Source organism: Centrocercus urophasianus, unplaced genomic scaffold (genome assembly GCF_019232065.1).
Source record: "Centrocercus urophasianus isolate 14NV4802_14NV808 unplaced genomic scaffold, USGS_Curo_1.0 seq_39, whole genome shotgun sequence".
NCBI classification, from domain to species: Eukaryota; Metazoa; Chordata; class Aves; order Galliformes; family Phasianidae; genus Centrocercus; species Centrocercus urophasianus.
In genome coordinates this window covers 5,102,725-5,121,810 of record NW_024884966.1, presented here as the reverse complement: position 1 = coordinate 5,121,810, position 19,086 = coordinate 5,102,725, and the positions used below count along the sequence as shown (strand labels likewise).

The window sequence follows — 19,086 nt, the reverse complement described above, 5'->3', positions numbered from 1 at the left end:
TGCACACGGATGCATGCATGGAGCAGCAACCTTTCCTGCAGTTTGCCTGCAAACCTGAAGCAAGCAGCAGCCGGGGCTTTGCTGCCCCAGACCTTCCCCTCTGGCTAAACGAAGCTTTCCTTGTTTGCCAAACGACGCGTGCAAAGTGCCTCCTTTCCCCAGGCCTTGCTGAGGTGCACGGAGCTGGAAACTGCAAAATGCACAGCCGGCATGGAAGCGAGACAGAATTTGGGAGCGGTGCCGGCGCTGACCCCTGCAGTGCATGATTGCAAACAGCTGGGAGGACTCGGGGCAGCTCCGCCGGCGGTGAATGCAGCGCCTGCTCTCCTTGCTTTGCTTTGTGCTTTTCGGAGCACCGAAATGGGGTCTGGCCTTCAAAGGCCATGGGGTCTGCTGGAAGCAGATGTGATCCCAATCATTTCAAGGGATTCATAGAATCATAGAACGGCCTGGCTTGAAAAGGACCACAATGCTCATCCAGTTCCAATCCCCTGCTGTGTGCAGGTCACCAACCAGCAGCCCAGGCTGCCCAGAGCCACATCCAGCCTGGCCTTGAATGCCTGCAGGGATGGGGCATCCACAGCCTCCTTGGGCAACCTGTTCCAGTGCCTCACCACCCTCTGGGGGAAAAACTTCCTCCTCAGATCCAACCTAAACCTCCCCTGTCTCAGTTTAAAACCATTCCCCCTTGTCCTGTCATTATCCAGCCCCATAAACCGTTCCCCCTCCTGTTTCTACGCTCCCTTCAAGTACTGGAAGGCCACACTGAGGTCTCCCCGGAGCCTTCTCTTCTCCAAGCTTAACAAGCCCAGTTCCCTCAACCTTTTCTCATAGTAGGAGGGAGCAGCTGTTCTGTTGGCTCTGGAGGTTCTGGGTGCGAGATGCCAGCTTGCAGGAAGCTTCCAAAAGCTCCAAGAGGGGCAGCAGGGTGCCAAGGAGGGAAGCAGCTTTGGCTTGAGTTGGAGTGTGAGTAGAGATAAGGGGGCAGAACACAGTATGATGCTACTGGGGGGTGTCCCCACTCTCCATGCTGTGTCTTTATACTGGAGGCATCAAGAGAAGGCTCAGGTGGGAACTCATCCCTTTGCTCCCCTTTCTCCAAAGAGGTTTTTGTGATGACTTTAAGGATGAAAGCCGTGGGACAGGGGGAGCGATGCCACCATCCCCACGTGCCTGATGTGGTCGATGCTGCCGGTTGAGCATTGCAATCCTGCACTGGTGGTAATGCCATCATGTCTTTGTCACCCGCAGCGTGGCCGCGATGGCGAGCGTGCTGTCCAGGCGCCTGGGGAAGCGCTCCCTGCTCGGCACCCGTGTCTCTGCCCCCAGTGCTTTGGCTGACGGGGTCCTGGCAGCTCCCCAGATGCACGCCGTGCTGCCAGACGACGTGTCCTGCACGCAGCCTGCAGAGGAAAGCGGCCTGGCACCGAGATTTCCCAGCCCCAGCCGCCGGCAACAAGTACGTAAGGAGGCTTTTGGATGTGGGCTGTGCGTTGGCAGGGGGAGAAAACTCCTGGGGCTCCTCCTAATTGTAGCTGCGGGGGGGAGCTGTCGTTAGGGAGAGCTGCTGATGGGCGTTGGTGTTGGGTTTGGAATACGTTGCCTCGAGCCGAGATCTCTCTCTTGCCTCTGATCCCAGCCAAAAGTGATTGTCCAGAGAAGGCTGGACACTTCTCAGTGGTGTTCCCCGGTCATAGAATGGCCTGTGTTGAAAAGGACCATAATGATCAGATGATGAGTTTCAACCTCCCTGCCACAGGGAGGGTTGCCAGCCACTAAACCAGGCTGCCCAGAGCCACATTCAGCCTGGGTATCAGTTATTTGAGGCTGAAGGAGGTGGTTTTCATACAGCAGTGTCTCCTGGTGGACTTCTCTTCCATAAGCTTGTGCCATAACCCATGTTGATGTCAGCACACCAAGGAGCCCCCCAGCTTTGCTTTATGGAGGTGTTGATCCCCATGTCACCTGCTTCAGCTTCAGAGCTTTTCCACCCCAGTTGAGGGTATGTGGGAAAGGGGTCTGGAGACCCCACTTGGGCATGGTTGGTGGCACAGACCCAGCCAGTGAAGCAGCTCTTAAGGAAGGACTGGGATGCTGTGGATCCCCCAGAATGCCTGTCCAGTCCTGTGGGTGGCTGTGCTTTGGCCTCGTGCTGCCTGGGGTGGGGAGCAGTGCTTGTTCTTGTCTTCTACCTGCAGACCTATAAAAGCTATTAAGGGCAGAGCTTGTGAAAGGCCGTGTAAATAAGGCCCCTGTTCACTTTTCTGGCTCCTCCTGTGCCCAGCACTGTACTGTGGGAAGGGCAGATTCCTCCTGCCGTGTGTTTACAAGCCACAGGACAGTGAGAGCTGTTTTCTCCTATGTGCTCCAGTGCAGAGGATTCTGCTCACTTGCTTTGCTGCTGGAAATGACTTAAAAGTAGTGTGTGTGACACAGCTGGGATTGGTGTCAAAAGGAGATGCCACCTCCCTTTGCAGTGCCTCACTCACAGGGACAGATGGTGTTTAGAGAGAAGCCTTGCCTCTTTATTTTTTGGGATCATTGGATGAGGGGTATGGATTTTGGAAGCTGTGAGTGAGATCAGACTGATCTGGCACTCACTCTTTTAGCCTTGGTCCAGCCGCTGTGGCTTTTTCCACCTCATTCTTTCTGCCAGATGTCTCACCTGGAATGGTCCCATGTGCTTTTCCCTGGTCAATGCATGGGTGCCTGTGTCCATCCCATGTCAGCTTCTTCGTGTGACACCCGCAGCATTTCCATAAAGAGATGCTCCTGTGCCTATAAATAGCTGGAGAGACATGTAACTTCTTTGGACACAGATCCATTTCCATTAACAGAAATAGGCTCATGGGTGGTTGTGCTGGAAAACAGCCCACAGGAGCAAGGGAGACACTGTGAGAGAGGAGCAGGTGAGGTTTGAATGTCTCTTCCTGGTCATGAGAGCCGTGATGGGAGGAGCTGGGATGTGACTTTAGGATCACTGTGCCCAGGAGACCTCTTTCTCCTCTGGATTTTTACCCTCTTATCTACGTGCTTTCCCAGGGGGTGTGATAGTAGTGGGCATCCTTGCTGCAACATGACCTGCAGGCAAAGTAAAAGCAGGCAGATTCAATGGAGAAAAGTCCATCCAAAGTCATGATGCTCAGAGGAGCAGCTGAATGTGAAGTTGACAGAGTTGGGGAGCTTGCTCCAAGGGCAGATTTCAGCAGTGGGGTTGGGGTGAACGCTGTCACCACATTGGTGTGCTGGGACATAGAGGTTTTTGTCCGTCTCTACTCTGCCCTTGTGAGGCCCCATCTACAGTACTGTGTCCAGGTTTGGAGCCCCCAGTACAAGAAAGATAGAGAGCTGTTGGAGAGGGTCCAGAGGAGCCACAAAGATGATCAGGGGGCTGGAGCACCTCCCCTGCGAAGACAGGCTGAGGGAGCTGGGCTTGTTCAGCCTGGAGAAAAGAAGGCTGCGGGGTGACCTCATGGCAGCCTTTCAGTACCTAAAGGGAGCCTACAAACAGGAGGGGAATCAACTCTCTGAAAGGGGAGATAACTGCAGGACAAGGGGAAATGGTTTTAAGTTGAGGGAGGGAAGATTGAGGTTGGATGTCAGGCAGAAGTTCTTTACCATGTGAGTGGTGAGGTGCTGGAACAGGCTACTTAGAGAGGCTGTGGATGCCCCGTCCATCCCTGGAGGTGTTCAAGGCCAGGTTGGATGGGGCCCTGGGCAGCCTGGGCTGCTATGAAATGTGGAGGTTGGTGGCCCTGCGTGTGGCAGGGGAGTTGGAGCTTCATGATCCTTGAGGTCCCTTCCAACCCTGGCCATTCTGTGATTCTCTGACAGCTCTGGGACAGCCTTCATCCCCCAAATACCCTGCAGTACCCCCTGCTGCAGAAGAAGGACCCTGAGCAGTGGGGTTGTGCATCAGGACGCAGCACCAATAATGCTCTCCTTGGCTGTTTTTCAGGTTCTTGTCACCTACAGTGGGCAGGAGTGCACAGGGCTGGTGGAGCAGCACAACCCACCCAGCGACAAAGTGAAGGTGCTGCAGCCAGAACAGGGCTCACATACGTGCTGGAGGCTGCAAGATGTGCCTGAGGCACTGCAGAGATCTGTGTCCAACAGCATTGACGTCCCCAAGAGGTTCGTGCCTGGGGCTGGTAGTATCTTGACAGGATGGGAAGGGGCTCCTGCAGTGCTCATGCCTGGTTTTATGGTGATGGAGTGAGGCATTGGGGATATCTCTGCCTTACCAGAGCGTGGGTTATCCAGGGAATGGCTGCATTCAGGATTAAGGGGATTTATTTTCTGCAAATGCTGCTTTAGGGAGGAAAAAAAAAGTCTTTCCTGAAGACTTAAAGACTGCAAGAGGGTGGTGGGAGCCACGCTGCTCTGTGAGATGAACCACCCTTCTGCACACTGGCTCTCCTGCTTTTAACAGGATGTCTCTCTGCTTTTTCCTCTGTGCATTCTCCATCTACAACACAGGAAAGCTGACGCAGCTGTGGAGATGGACGAGATGGTTGCAGCCATGGTGCTGACGAGCCTCTCCTGCAGCCCTGTGGTGCAGAGCCCTCCTGCCAGCGAGAGTGGCATCCCCCGTGAGTGTGCACTGAAAAAGAAAAATAACAACATCCAGAAGAAAAAAAAAGGGGGGGGAGGGGATGTGGAGAAATACACTGTGCCTGTTGGATGCTGAAGGGGCCTTCTTGAGCTTTGAGCTCAGTGCCAAATAGCAGCTGGGGCACAGGTCGTGCTGGGCTGGAGGTGAGCAGGAGCAGCGCTGGTTCCTGGAGGAGCCCGTTGGTGCTGTTTGGGATCGTGCCAATGGAGTGACCCTGCTGTCTGTCACCCTCCTGGGGGGCCGGGGAGCCCCGGGCTGGGGAGCACCGCCTGTCTGCTCCTTTTTTTAGAGGCTCTTTCATTCCCAAGGAGTCAAATGAAGCTGGAGAGATAAAAATAGCAGCTGGGAGCCGTGGGAAATGTGCGTGCCCTGGTGCTGGCTGTCCCCTGCAGGGTTGTGCTTATGGGGAAATGGGATAAAACTGGGACCTGGCACTGAGCAGAGGTGCAAAGGCTTCACTTAAAACATATAAAACTAGAAGCAAACTGCTGCCATAGTTTATCTAGCCTCAGGGCTGCTCTCAGTGCCTTATGGTGATGGTGGCTGTGTGTTCCCTGTGTTCAGCATCACGGGCAGCGTGCGATCCCTGGAAGGAGAGCGGCGACGTCTCAGACAGCGGCAGCAGCACGACCAGCGGGCACTGGAGTGGGGGCAGCGACATCTCCACCCCATCTCCCCCACATCCTGAGGGCAGCCCCAAGCACTCCAGTGAGGCACTCAGCTCCCCACCAGCTGATGATGGCTTTGAGACCGATTCCGATCCCTTTCTTCTCGACGAGCCGGCTCCGCGGAAGAGAAAGGTACTGGGGACCCCAGAACCATAGGTGTGGCCCTGCAGGGGACCTTGCCACCGTGCAGTTGGTGACATAGGCTGTCTCTCCCTCCAGAACTCAGTGAAGGTGATGTACAAGTGCCTGTGGCCGAACTGTGGCAAAGTCCTGCGCTCCATTGTTGGCATCAAGCGGCACGTCAAGACCCAGCACCTCGGGTAAGGCACAAGTTTCAGCTCCTGCTGAACCATGAAATCCTTGCACCCTTGTGCTGAACGTGCTGGCAGCCAGCAGTCCCCTTCTTTCAGCAAATATCCCCAAGATCAGAGATGCCTTGGTTCCAATGCACCGAGCCCAGCTGTTCTCAGCCACTTGAACTGCTGTCACCTGTCCCTACCTTGTAGCAAGGGAGCCCTGGGCTTTGCAGGAGATCTGGGGGATTGTGCTTCAACTTCAGCACTGGAAATTTTCAGAGGCAAGAACTTGGTGTGCTTGGGGCTAATCTGCCTGGCTCAGGTCTGTGTTCAGTACACCAACCTGGGGTGTGGGAAGCTTTGTACAAAAGCTTTACTTGTGCTTTTGTACATATTTTCTTATATGCATTTTTCTCCTTCTGTCTTAATGGTTGGTCTTGATGATCTCAGTGGTCTTTTCCAACCTTTATGATTTAGTTGTTCAAATGCTTCAGGAGAGATGACAGTGGAAGGGCTGTGCTACAGTGGGCAGTGCTGGACTGCCATCCAGTGCCAGATAATCATAATGGGAAAACACTCAGATCCTTTATGCTTTTTTCCTGATCGATGAACCTCAGGACTTGTCTGCAGCCATGCTAAATGAGCTCAGTGAGAAAGAAGGGGACTTTGAGCAGTGCCTGGTCACTATCAGCCTTTCTGGAGGTGCTGAAAGATGTGTTGATCTTCCTTCAAAGTGCTAAGTGCTGTTGCAGAACTAGGGGCTGTGCTGATTACAGCCAGCGTGACACTTCAAAATATGAGAGCTCCAAAGCTGGGCACTTCCCTTCCCTGGGACAGGCTGCATATTCAGTCTTATTCCCTTTTTCTCCTTGGCAGAGACAGCGCTGACTGTGACCAGCGGAAACGGGAAGAGGATTTTTACTACACTGAAGTGCAGGTGAAGGAGGAGCCCGCACCAGAGGCAACCACCAACACCAGCCCCACATCGGTGTCTGCCCCGATCATCATCCAGCAAGCCCTGGCCAAGCCGGAGGCTTTGCTGGTGGAGCCACCGATGCTGGAACCTGCTCTGGCCAGCAGCTCGCTCAGTCAGTCTGCACCCAGTTCCTTCTGGCACATCCAGGCTGATCATGCCTACCAGGTGAGCTGGTGCCACCTCCTGCTCCCTTAGCAGCTGGGCAGGGGCTCAGGGGCTGCCTGATGGCTGCGGCTTGCCTGCATTTATGTGGCAGTGGTATGCAACACACCCTTCTGCTGCAGATAGCCGCAGATGGAATGCGGCCGTGCCAGATCCTGCGCTTTGGGTAACCTGGAGACGCCCCAGCTGCGGCCCCTGTCCCTTGTCCCCTACCACAGTGGCTCACCAGCACCACTTGGAGGAGGGATTGCGTGGGGGATTCCTTCCGCACCTCAAGGGAGGCACCTCAGGCTGCCTCAAGCTGGTCTTTGCAGGGAGGAGATGGCCCGTGGGCACACAGGAACAAAATCCACCAGGGCTAATGCTGACTGCCCCATCTTCCCTCACAGGCATTGCCCTCCATCCAGATTCCAGTGTCCCCACACATCTTCACCAGCATCAGCTGGGCCACTGCCAGCTCGACTCTCCCATCCCTGTCACCGGTGAGTCCTCATCCTTTCTTCCTGAGCCTTTGGGAGTTTTCAGGCTCCCTGCTGGCTGTGAACATCCTCAGCCTTATCCCACATGGTCTTCAATGTCCCTGCAGGTCCGGAGCCGGTCGCTCAGCTTCAGTGAACCCCAACCTCCCACGCCGATGCTCAAGTCCCACCTGATCGTCGCCTCGCCGCCCCGCGTGCCCCTTGGCACCAGGTGAGGCTCTCGCTGTGCAAAGTACACCCTGAGCAAGAGGGATGCATTCCTGCACATCAACCAAATGATGCTCAAGGTGTAGCAGAGACACAAATCTCTGAAAGTTTGCAATATTGGGTACATTTTCTATTTCTTTGCCCCTTTGCAGGAAAGTTCGTGGTGAAGCCAAGAAGTGCCGTAAGGTGTACGGCATCGAGCACCGGGACCAGTGGTGCACAGCTTGCCGGTGGAAAAAAGCCTGCCAACGCTTCCTGGACTGAGCATGGCCCTGCAATGCCACCTCCCTCCCTGCTCCTGCCCGAAGGAGCACTGGAGTCCCTCACTGCTGCACCCAGGGACCTTGGAGGCACCTCCTGGGACTCCAGAAGAGCCCTCCAGAGCTGCGTGTAAATTCCTCCTCCTGTATATTGTACATCAGCTGGGTTTGCTCTTTTCGTTTTGTTTTGGTTTGGTTTTTTTAACACTTTTTTTTTTTTCTTCCCAAATCTGTTTTTGTAAAACGTGAAGAATATCTCCCGTTCGTACAGTTTAAAAACTGAGGCTGGGAGGAGGAAGCCATGGCTCAGCACTCGGGGGACGTTGCAGGTGATCTGGGGACCAAAGAGCTCCCTGCATTGCCCAGGTCAACGCTAGGATCTCCCGAGCTGCTGCAGTGCAGTCAGGGTGAGGCATAGAGGCAGCTTCCCCTGTCCTTTCACTGTCTATGAAGTGCAAATGGCTCGTGTCCTGAAGCATCAAGAACTATTGCAGCTTTAAACGCACGAGGCAGGGCTGGTTTTTAGGGTGGCTCTCCTCATTGCCTCATGGATGTGCTCTTTGCTCACTCTGCAGCTGGAGCCTGCACGTGTCTCTGCTTCCAGTTTGTCCGTTTTGGAGGCATCTGGGGGAAAAGCCTCTTTAGTCAGGAAAGCTTTGAGAGCTTTTAAAGCAAAAGCAGGTATTCCTTGTCCTTTTAGGCTTTGTACATCTGCATAGTTCCGTGAAAAACTATGTCGTGGCCCTCGCTGTGTCTTTCAAAAGCAGGCTGAGAGCAAATGCTTGTTTGTTCGTTTTTAAACAAAGAAATCTTCCTGATTTCACCAGCAAAGGCAGCTGGCAAGCTGGGAGGACTGGGAAGAGCTTTTTCTCAGCATCACAGCGTGGCCCCAGTTTGGTAAACGATCTTAAAATTTGCTTTTGCACCCCATTGGCAGCAGGCAAGTCTGTGTCCTGGATATTTTTTCCTCTTTTTTTTGCTAATCACAGCCCATAAGGCACAACCAAGTGTGATCCCTGCACAAGGCTCGAGCCTGGGCTGATGTTCAGGACCGTGCGGTGTGACAAAAACTCCCTTCAAAAAGCAAATTCTGTGGCTGGGAGAGCATCGTTTTGCTGCTGGATGGACGCACGCCCTGTTGGTGCTCTGGCATAGATGCATACGTGTAATACTGGTGCTTGTCAACCTCTTTTTGTAATTTTGTATATCTAAACAGTATCTCGTTCCAGAGCTTGATCTTTGGTACCAAATGGGCAGATTCAGAATCAGGAAGCAGGAGCAAAACTCCCCCAGGATGCATCCCAAGTGTGTCCATGCAGGTCTGATTCGAAGCCCGTGTTTTTTTCCTGGAGAGGAGCTGGCTCAGGATCACATCCCTGCTGGGGCTGCCATGCTGGGAAAGCCCTTTCCTCTCCCACTGCCATCAGCCATCCCCACAGCTGTCTATTGCAGGAACAGCTCTGCAGGTTCATGCTCTGCATCCTGGTAGCAGCGGGTTGCGTGCTGGGGTTATTGCACTGCTCAAAAGTAGGAATTTATTCTTGACTTTTATTTAGGGACAAAAAAAAAAAAGAAAAGAAAAAAGAAGAGCCCCCGGGGCATTTGCTACCATTTGGATTGCAGAGCTGGCAGCACCCAAGCTTGCTGCTGGTCCCTGCAGCAGCACAGACGGGTTTCTGTGATGCTGAAGGCGCGGGTCGCTCAGACTATGGAGATTAATAATTAAACAAAAAAGATTAGTTGTGGTTCCCTCAGACCTTGTGCCTTTGCTCCCACGACTCAGACCCAGAAGTTTTCCCTTCCTGCTTTTCTTGTCCTTTCTGCCCCAAACAGAGTGACCCCGTTTGGGTCCCCATCGCTCAGGAAATGTCACACAAGCCATGTGGGGGTGTCACCCCCCCGGGGCTTTGTCCCCCAAACCAGGGTGTAGCGTCTGACAATCCACACTGCCTCCCCCTCCTGTAGTCAATCATATTTTTTCACTGATGGGAACTTGAATTTCTGCAAATGGAAATGAGAATAACTTTCTGCTTACTGTTAAAGGTGATTTTTATATTAAAAATAGGAAGAAAAAGATAGGAATGGCTCTGGAATGAGTGGCTGATTGCCCACTGAATTGAGGGCATGGTGGGACACCTGCGATGTTGGGGAGCAGTGCCTCCCTCTGCAGCCAATAGCACTTACAGCCCCAGGGTCACCCTGCACAGGGCTGTTCTGTGCTGGTGGTGTTCACCCAGGGTTGCACACAGCTTTATTTTCTGCAGGCTTTTGCGGTACGGATTTAATGGGACAAAATTGTCCTTTAGCTCCTGGCTTTCCTTTATTTCAATTTGGGAGTATTTTGGAGTTTTTTTACACTTTTAAAAGGAAAAAAACTTGTATTTCTGCTGCAGTGACAGCAGGCGTCGTGTCATTTTTTCAAGGCCAGGCTGGATGTGGCTCTGGGCAGCCTGGGCTGCTGGTTGGCGACCCTGCACATAGCAGGGGGTTGGAACTGGATGAGCATTGTGGGCCTTTGCAACCCAGGCCAGCCTATGATTCTGTGGTTTGTCAGATTGGCTGGTGTCCCATTTCTTGTTTTTTTTCCCTTTCCCATCTCTTCGTTATTTCTTCACTCACTTCCAGCCTTGGTCTCACCAAACTCCATCCCACCCACCGTGGGTAACCCCTGACTACAAGCTCAGCTTGGAGACATCTCCCACTCCAGCTGTCTGCCGTGTGTATGTATGTATGTAAATAGGAACCTTTTAATTGGGCACTAATTGGAGGCTGCTCTCCTTTTCCAGCCCAGCTGGCACCCAAACTGAGTGCAGGGTGACCCTGCGCTGTCACCGTGCCCTGCTGCCATCGGGTGATGCTGGGAGTGGTGACAGGGTGGTGGCGTGGGGAAGGGCTCAGGGATGCTCATCCCTGTGCTCCCACAGGACCCTGCTGCCCGCTTGGGCTGGGAGGATGTTATCTTCTGTCTTGGAGCTTTTCTCAGCTGTCTTCCAAGTATTATTTTTATTGTAAAAAAAAAAAAAAAAAAAAAAAACCCAAAAACCAGAAAATATGAAAAGAAAAAAAAAAAAGAAAAATTTTAAAAGAACGCAAATGTGAAATGTAATTTTTACAGTAGCGATATGAAATATATTTTATAAGAAATAAAGAAAAGTTGCCTGATAGCTCGCCGGCTCTGCCTGGTCTTTGCGCTGTGGGTCCGGTGCCCTGCACGGTTCCATCCCTGTGGCACAACGGCTTGTGGCACCACTAGGTAGCAGTGTCTGCCCACCGGTGGTGCATCCTTCCTCTTCTGTTGGTTTTCCTCCTCAAAAAGCCCGGTCCTTCAAGTTTTCAACCTGAAATCTGCAAGGAGAGATGGGTGCATGCAGAACCCGGTGGGTTTCTGACCCATGTCCTGTGCAGAGCCCTCACCATGGGAATGCCCAGCTCAGAAGCTGCCTGCTGGTGCAGAACGCCTGAACATGCACAGTGCACAAAGCCTGAATCCTATTTGTGAGGGTGGATAATGATAGGACAAGGGGAATGGTTTTAAACTGAGACAGGGGAGGTTTAGGTTGGATCTTAGGAGGAAGTTTTTCCCCCAGAGGGTGGTGAGGCACTGGAACAGGTTGCCCAAGGAGGCTGTGGATGCCCCATCCCTGCAGGCATTCAAGGCCAGGCTGGATGTGGCTCTGGGCAGCCTGGTCTGCTGGTTGGTGACCTGCACACAGCAGGGGGTTGGAACTGGATGAGCACTGTGGGCCTTTGCAACCCAGGCCATTCTGTGATTCTATGAATAATTCCATATTTTTGCACAAGGTGATGGAAAAGGAGGAAAGGATGGGAGGAGAGCTGACAAGAACCAGTCCCATCAAGGGGCCTGGGCACCCCTGGTCCCAGCCCCACATTTCCATTGGGAAGCTGTGGGGTGAAGCTGAAGCCTTGCAGTGACCAAAATGGAAGCTGGCACCGTGTGGCACCTGCAGAGGACAAATGCAGCCTGCAATCTGCTCCTGGGGGCATTCAAGAAAGCCCCAAGATCCCTTCCTGTATTGCATGGTGGGGACGTCACTGCAGTGAGCTGTCGCCGTCTCAGCCCAGGCTTTGGTGTGTCCCCACTGATGATTTCCAACTCCTTTGGGCGCATCCCCTCTCTGTCTGAAGTTCTGGAACGCACTTTTATTCCCCCAATTAACACCTCCAGTCCATTCCTTTTTGAGTGAAGGGCTGCCAGGTATGTAAGCAATGGGGTGACTCTCATGCCACGCTGCTGCAGCCCAGGCAAGGGGAGAGCCCAGCTGAGATTCATGCACATTTGCCACAAAAAAATCTCATTTTTTCCCCTAAAAAACTCTGGGTTTTTTTGCCAGCTGAGCCTCAGGGATGGCAGCAGGGTAAGCGTTGTCCCAAGTGACGGTCGCCAGTCGCACTGATATCGTAGAAACAGTAAACTAATTTATTAATCCTTTTGCTATGTACAAGTTTAATGGAGAAACCTTTGTATGAAACAATTAAAAAGAACAGGGAGAAGGTTGAGTTGGTTTTTCGTTGTTGGTTTTTTTTTCCTGTGTTTTTGTTGTTGTTGTTGGTGTTGTTGTGTGGGCTTCTGTTTGTTCATTTTGTTTCCTTTTTGTGGGGTATTTATTATTATTATTATTATTATTATTATTACCATTATTATTTTGTACAAAGGGTGAGACCAGGGCTCCGGTGGTGGGACGGCAGCGGGGACACAATACATGCCGGGGGGAACGCGACGAAAACACACGCTGCGATGCTGAGCAAAGAAGTCAACCCCGGAGTCCATAGAAAACCTCAAGGAAAGCACTCAAAAAATAGTAATTACAAAATAAAAATCGTTTTAAATGAAAAGAAAAGAAATCAAAACAAAACAGAAAAACAACCAACCAACACCATTTCCAGGTGCTTTCTGCCCAGCCCTGGGTGCTGGGTCATGCTTTGGTCCCTTTTTTTTTGGGAACCGAGCCGTGGTGGGATGCAAGCCCCAAATGCTGGGGGTAAATCCTGTGGGGAGCCCCAGGGGGGGGGCATGCGATGCTGGGAGGGGATGCCCGAAAGCCATTTGGGAGGGGGAGTAAAACAAAACTTGTTAAATCACTATTTTCCCACGTTGGGCGTTCCCAATGGCTGAGCAGGGCGCAAATTTTGCCAAAATCCCTTTTTTTGTTGGTTTTTTTTTTGCTTTTTGAGGGGTGGACCCCCCCCCCCAATCCCCACAGTCCTCTGCCCCACTCCCCACCCCACGACTCCTGGCTCCGGCGGTGGCCTCATCCTTTCCCGTCCTGGCTTAAATTGCACCCGGTTGGCTGCTCTCGAGAAGGGAGAAAAATGATTTCGGGACGCGTGCGAGTCTGAAGCGCTTTGGGGTCCGTCAGAGAGAGGTTGGAGGCTGCTTGGGTGGACAGGAGCAGGGTTTAATTTTGCCTGTGCCTGGCGGAAGGTGCCGGGACGCGGTGCCGGAACGCTACAAAAACAAAAACAAAAACAAAACAAAACAGAAAAAATAAAAATAATAATAATAATAAAAAAAAATAATAATAATTGCAGCTGAGAGCAGTGCAAGAGAGGGGCCGGGATGCTTTGTCCCAGGATGCTTTGCCCCAGGATGCTCTGCCCTGCGGGCTGCGGGGCTGGAAAGGAATCCCCTGGTTTTAAGGAGATGCTTTGCAGCAAAAAAAAAAAAAAAAAAAAAAAAAAAAAAAAAAAAGGCAAAAATAATAATAAAGGAGGAGGGAAGTAAAAAATTCTACTTAATTTCAATGTTACAGGGTGTGGTTGGATGTGGGGTGGGGGCTCAGAGCATCCCAGCACCGTTTCCTGGGCCCAGGGGGGTGCTCCCAGCTCACCACTGGGTTTTGCCAATGCAATGCTTTGGGGGAGAGTCATCTCATCTACAGAAGCAACAGGTCTGGTTTATGGTCTTTTTTGTTTTTTTCTAATGGGAGGAGGAGGCTGAAACATTCTGCACACTTTTATGGTGTTGGGGACAAAACCCTTTTGCTTTACATCCCAATGTGACCTGTGGCAAAGGGATATTTCTGGGGTGTCACTGAGGTAGGAACTCACAGCCCAGCCTTGGGGCTTGGTGTTTCCAAGCCATTATTTTTTTCCCTTCTGTTTTTGATGTGCACCCATTAGGAATGGGGAACACAGCACTGGAGCATCCCAAGATCCAGCATCGCCATTCAGCGGAGCAAAATTGGTGTTTCTTGGGCAAAACGTGCCAACCAAAAAAAGCAAAAGGGGCAAAGGATGGGTAGGAGCTGAGAGGGGGGTAAAATTATGGTATTTTGAGGGTACAATGAAAAACAAAACAAAACAAAACAATAATAATAAAGAAAACCAACAAGCAGCCATCGCTTCCTGGAGAAACCCTTCCTAACGGAGGTTTTGGGGTTGGGGCAATGGATTGACTTTTTGGCCATGGCGCGCGTGTCCATGGCGCGGTGCCGCGGGGCCGGCTAGATCTCGTTGTGCTCGCTGAGGTCGCCGGCCATGTCGTACTCACTGGAGCGGGGCGACATGCCCAGGTACTGCTTCAGGAACTCGCTAAACCTCTTCTGGTTGTTCCACTTCCGCGCCGATTTGCGCACCCCGATGAAGCCCCCGTATCTCTTCTGCACCCCACGGGCCGCCGGCCACGAGCCGCGTGTCCCCCGTGGGAAGCCACCTCCGAGCCGCCGGGAAATGTCCTCGTCCTGCGATGGGAAAGCGCCCGGCGCCATCCCGGCACCTCCGTCTTCGGCGTCCCGGCGCCGCAGCAGCTCGCTTACCTGCAGCGGGCTCGCCACCGCCTCGGCCGGCTCCATGGCACCGAGGACGCCGGCACCGACGGCACCTGGACGCGGCGCAGATCGGATGCTGGTGGCACACATCTCCCAGGTGGCCCGCGGGACGGCTTCGCCTTCGCACTCCAGGATGCAGACCTGTGAGGGGAGACGGGGGGACTGTTTTCAGATCATAGAATCCCAGAGTGGTTCAAGTGGGAAGGGATTTTGAGGTTCCACCCAGTCCCAACCTCTGCCGTAGGAACTCCTGCCAAAGATCAGGTGCCCAAAACCCCATCCGGCCTGGCCTCAGTCATTGCCAGGGATGGAGCACCCACGGCCTGTTCCAGTGCCTCACCACCTTCATCGTGAAGAATTTATTCCTTGTACCTCATCTAAACCTTTACTCTTTCAATTTAATCTATCACCCATTGGATCATTGGGCTTCTCTCCATCTCTAGCCCAACCAACATGCTGGAAGACACCATGGAAAGGCACTGGGAGCACATCAATTCTTACCAGTCACCATTTTGTCCCAAATTCAGGGTTTCAACCATCCTCAGGCTCCCAGAAGTGATGGAGATGCTGGGGAATTGCACCTGAACCTGCATCGCCTCTCGCACTCCTTCCCCACTGCCATCCACACCCCTGTCCCACCTTTCTCTGCTGGGTGCTGCGGGGTTCTTCAGCCATCATGAGCCCCAAATTCCCCAAGTGTGCCATGGGATGGTGGATGTGGGAAGGGACCTTGGGAGACCTTTTCCAGCATGGGCACCCCAGACAGATTGGAGTTGGGTTATCTCCAAGGATGGAGACCACAATCACTCAGCATGTGGCCATCTTCACAGCAAAACCAGGTTCTCTCCTGTTCTGGTTTCCTGTACTCTCACTCCAGTCCATTCCAGCCCCTTTACTGATGAAAAGAGGTCTCACCAGTGCTAAGCTGTCATAGGATAGAAGTCAGGAGAAGCCAGTCATCTCACTGCAGAGAGTGATCAGGTTGGTGAAGCATGATTTCCCCTTCGTAAATCCATACTGGCTGCTCCCACTGACCTTCTTGTGTGTTTGGAAAAGCTCTCAAAGATGACATTGTTCTCTGCCATCCGCCCCAGGATTGCTGTGAGGCCAACCAGCCCTGGCTTCTCAGATGTTAAGAATGAGTTTGCCCTTCCCTCGGTCCCTAGGGTCACCACATCCTTTCAAAGGCCACCAAAAGTGACCTGACCATGTCATTTCCTCAGTACCCACATCCCATCCCTTTCCAAGAGCCAACTGGGCAAACAACCCAGGGGAAACCATCCAGGAGAAGGTCTTTGGAGAGCCAAACTCAATAAATATCCCAAGAAGCTGGAGATCCAAGGAGGGAAGGCTTCTCTTCCCTTCTCCTGCAGTGGTTCCGTGTCAGAGTTTTCTTCATGATGGGTTCTTTGAATCTCTTGATGCCAACGTGGGGAATCCTATGGCTGAAACATGCTGGTTTACATCTCACAGCCTCCAGAACAGGCCATCTGCAAGGCAGATCATTGGCAGAACCACTCTTTGCCATGGGTTCATTGATTTCCATGGGTGAGAGATCCTGCAAATCCCAACACGGGATCTGAGAGCTGCAGCTCAAGCATCTAACTGTGCAGCAATTCACAATGTCCATGTCAGCCAGGCTCTTCAGACAAAAAGAAAAAAGAACTGTCCCCAGGTGACTCAGGTCTTGAAAGCCATCAGCAGTCCTGCCATCCATTCACAACACAGCCCCACTAGCATCCCAGTGTCCTCAGCCATCGCCCCGTTGCCTTAATTCATAAGGAAACATCTTCTGATGTGGCCAACTCATGTTGTTTGGGGCATCCTTGGCAAATGCTGCCCAATGCTCCTCCACGTTCAATGACAAAAGAAGCTAGTGAGGCTCTTTCCAAGCTTCACTTGGCATTAATGGTGTCACCCTGGGCTGGCACTGCCCCCCCAATGGCTCTGGGGACCAGGACATAGGCTGATCATCCACATTTTGAAGAGCTGGTTCCTGAATGGTGCAGGCACGCCAGTCACTTCGGGGGTTCTCCTCTTCCTACCCTGAAGTCACAGCCCTGCAGCCCTTGGGAAACTACTTGGACATTTCCATTTGATGCTTTCAAATTTTAGGGCCAAACGCAGGGTGATGCACCCCAAATCTTGCCCCCACTGGGACAGCAGCGGCCTGATACTGGGTCAGCTGTGACATCCCCACCGAATGTCTGATCCCCACTAGTTCTAGGACATTTCCCAGTCCCAGGGGCTTCCCCTGTCACAGTAAGCCAAATTTATCGCTGCAGCGTTGCTAACGAATAGGCGGTCAGTGCTTCCCTGTGGGTGGAGGGGAATGGGAAGGAAAGAAATGCTCCTGGCCAGAGTCCGGCCACAGCTCAGCGGAGGGGAAAGGAAAGCATTACAGGCAGGAACGGGCTGATTCATCCCTTTGCAGTGTGAAATTTTCTCAGTCACCACGTCTCCCATGGGCTCAGCAGCCCTGCAGATCACTGCCCGCCCCAAATATTTCATCTCTCCATCCATCTGCAGCCCCAGTGGGACACGGCGTTGGTCCTGATGGGGCTCGCAGGTTTTGGGTGGCCTTTTGCTGCTGGGGCGTGCAATGGGGATGCCAAGAGGGCATGTTGCAGGTCCTGGACCCTCCCCAGTGATGTCAGCTCCATCCCATAGCCATCAGAGCCTTGTCGCCATCTCTCCCAGCAGCTCCCCAAGCCAATCTGGGGACAATTTGGTAGACTCTGATGGTGTACAATGACAACCATGGCCGCATGCGTCCATCCCCTCCATGCGCCCAAGGAGAAGAGACAAGGACAGCAGCACCCTCGAGGCTCCTCACCACCCCACAGCTACCACCACATTACCCCAAACCCCACACTGGGTGCAGGGGCACTCACGAGGAGGTCGAAGCCATCCCGGTAGAAGTGGCGGTCGCAGCGCAGGCAATCCCCTCGACAGTCACTCCTTGCACGGGCAAAGAGGCAGAGCAGCAGCAGGTCCCAGAGCACGGCCCTCATGGTGACAACAGCAGGGCTGCAGCCAGAGACAAAACCTGTGAGCCCCAGCACTACTCCTAAATGGGTTGGAGCAACGCTCAGCCCTCACCATAATGGGAATGAGCCTCCCTCCCACCCCCAGCTCCATTTTCCCAGGCTATCTCATGACACGAGTACCAGCAGGGCTTAATTTAGCAGGTGGACGTGGTGAGGTGGCACGTCTCAGGCTGTCCCCAGGCAGGATGTCTGTGTGCCAGCAGTGAGCCTGAGGACACGGGGACAGCAAAGATAGAGTTGCCCTTGGTGGCACCTTGGTGCCTTTATGCAAGCCATGTCCTGGGCAAGGAAACGGGCAACATGTCTAAAACCTTCTTCAAGCTCCACCAGCAGACCAGAAATCCTCATTTCCTTCTAAAACCATGATTTCCAATCTTCTGCCACCATTCTGATGGGTATCCAGGAACCACATGCCCAGCTTAGCCCATCACAGGCAAAGACCTCGGTGGTGGCTTTGTGACCTGTGCCTCACCAGCATGTTGGGGCATTCTGGGGGGGATTTGAGGGTGGGTTTGCTTTTGTGGGCAGGGCTCAGGGCTCATGTTTTCCACCAAGGTGGGGGCATCCTGCGATAGAAGCACTGGGGACTCTGCACGGTGTCACGGTCACCTTCGAGCTCAGTGACACAGAGCCCCGTGGAGCTGCTTGTCATTTGCTGGAGGGAAAGCTGATAAGGAGCCAGAATTAAGGCTTAATCTTTGCCGAGTCTCATTAAAACTGGCTGGCGGCATGAGTCAGAGGATTGGCAGGATGCTCCCAGGAGAGGACAAACCCCCCAAAAAACCACTGCAAAACCCCAATATCCCCACAATGCCCCTGAAGGAAGTGTCCCAGTGTCCCCGGGAGAGCTGGAGTGCAGAGCCTGGGAGAATTACTGGATGGCCAACTGGAAGATGCTATGGGGCAGGCAGGATGCGAGCGCCAGGATGAGGGGTGGCACTGCATATCGATGCCCCTGAAAATGCAATCAGCCCATCTGAAGCAGAGCACCTGCCTGGTACTGGGGGGATGGAAGCATACAGCATCCTCCAAAACGTTGCTGTGAGCCCCACAGCTCTGGGGTACGCCAGTATCCAAGTCAAATTATCCTCATTAGGGACAGCGTTGGGGTGAAAAGGAGGGATTTGGGTGAAAATACAGCCTGTGGTTCAGATAGCGGCTGGGTCTGGCTCTGACATCAATAACCAGGGAGGAGAGGAGGAGGAGGAAGGGCAGCAGGTGCTGCTGCGATGCGCTTTCATTCATTCGATTTGGGTTGATTGGGTTTTTCTGCGGTGCGTGAGCTTTGGGCTGAAATCAGATGAAATGGGGCTGCTCAGGGATGCTGAACCCTGTGTTCCCCAGGAATGCTCTCATTAGGGTTAGGGTCTGTCTCACCACGTGGGGAACAAGCACTGTGCCCAGAGCTCAGTCAGCCCCAATGATTGCTCTGTTTCCTCCCAAACCCCACTCTTCCAGATGAATGCAAGGCCCTATTCAGAGGGCACAGACCTGCTTCCAGCCCCAAGCCCCACTATTATCCAATGGTGTCCCCCACTGGCACTGGTAAAACACTTCCCCTCCCGCTCTCCTCCAGCATTAAAAT

General features: G+C 53.0%; 2 protein-coding genes across 2 annotated transcripts; one reads left to right on the top strand and one right to left on the bottom strand.

Moving 5' to 3' along the window:
* The first annotated feature begins 751 nt into the window (after window positions 1-751).
* ZNF395 (zinc finger protein 395) lies at window positions 752-9,771 on the top strand. The gene is made up of 9 exons (XM_042832707.1): window positions 752-1,459; window positions 3,959-4,134; window positions 4,480-4,592; window positions 5,180-5,415; window positions 5,503-5,603; window positions 6,456-6,720; window positions 7,107-7,199; window positions 7,304-7,407; window positions 7,556-9,771. Exons 1-9 carry the CDS (start codon window positions 1,262-1,264, stop codon window positions 7,665-7,667), a joined length of 1,398 nt encoding a protein of 465 aa, XP_042688641.1. The 5' UTR covers window positions 752-1,261; the 3' UTR covers window positions 7,668-9,771.
* A 3,309-nt stretch (window positions 9,772-13,080) lies between these two features.
* PNOC (prepronociceptin) lies at window positions 13,081-17,465 on the bottom strand. Its single transcript, XM_042832729.1, has 3 exons — window positions 17,346-17,465; window positions 14,175-14,592; window positions 13,081-13,130 (listed from the first exon to the last, which is right to left on the bottom strand). The coding sequence occupies exons 1-3, from the start codon at window positions 17,463-17,465 to the stop codon at window positions 13,081-13,083; spliced, it is 588 nt and encodes a 195-aa protein (XP_042688663.1).
* Between the last annotated feature and the right edge of the window lie 1,621 nt (window positions 17,466-19,086).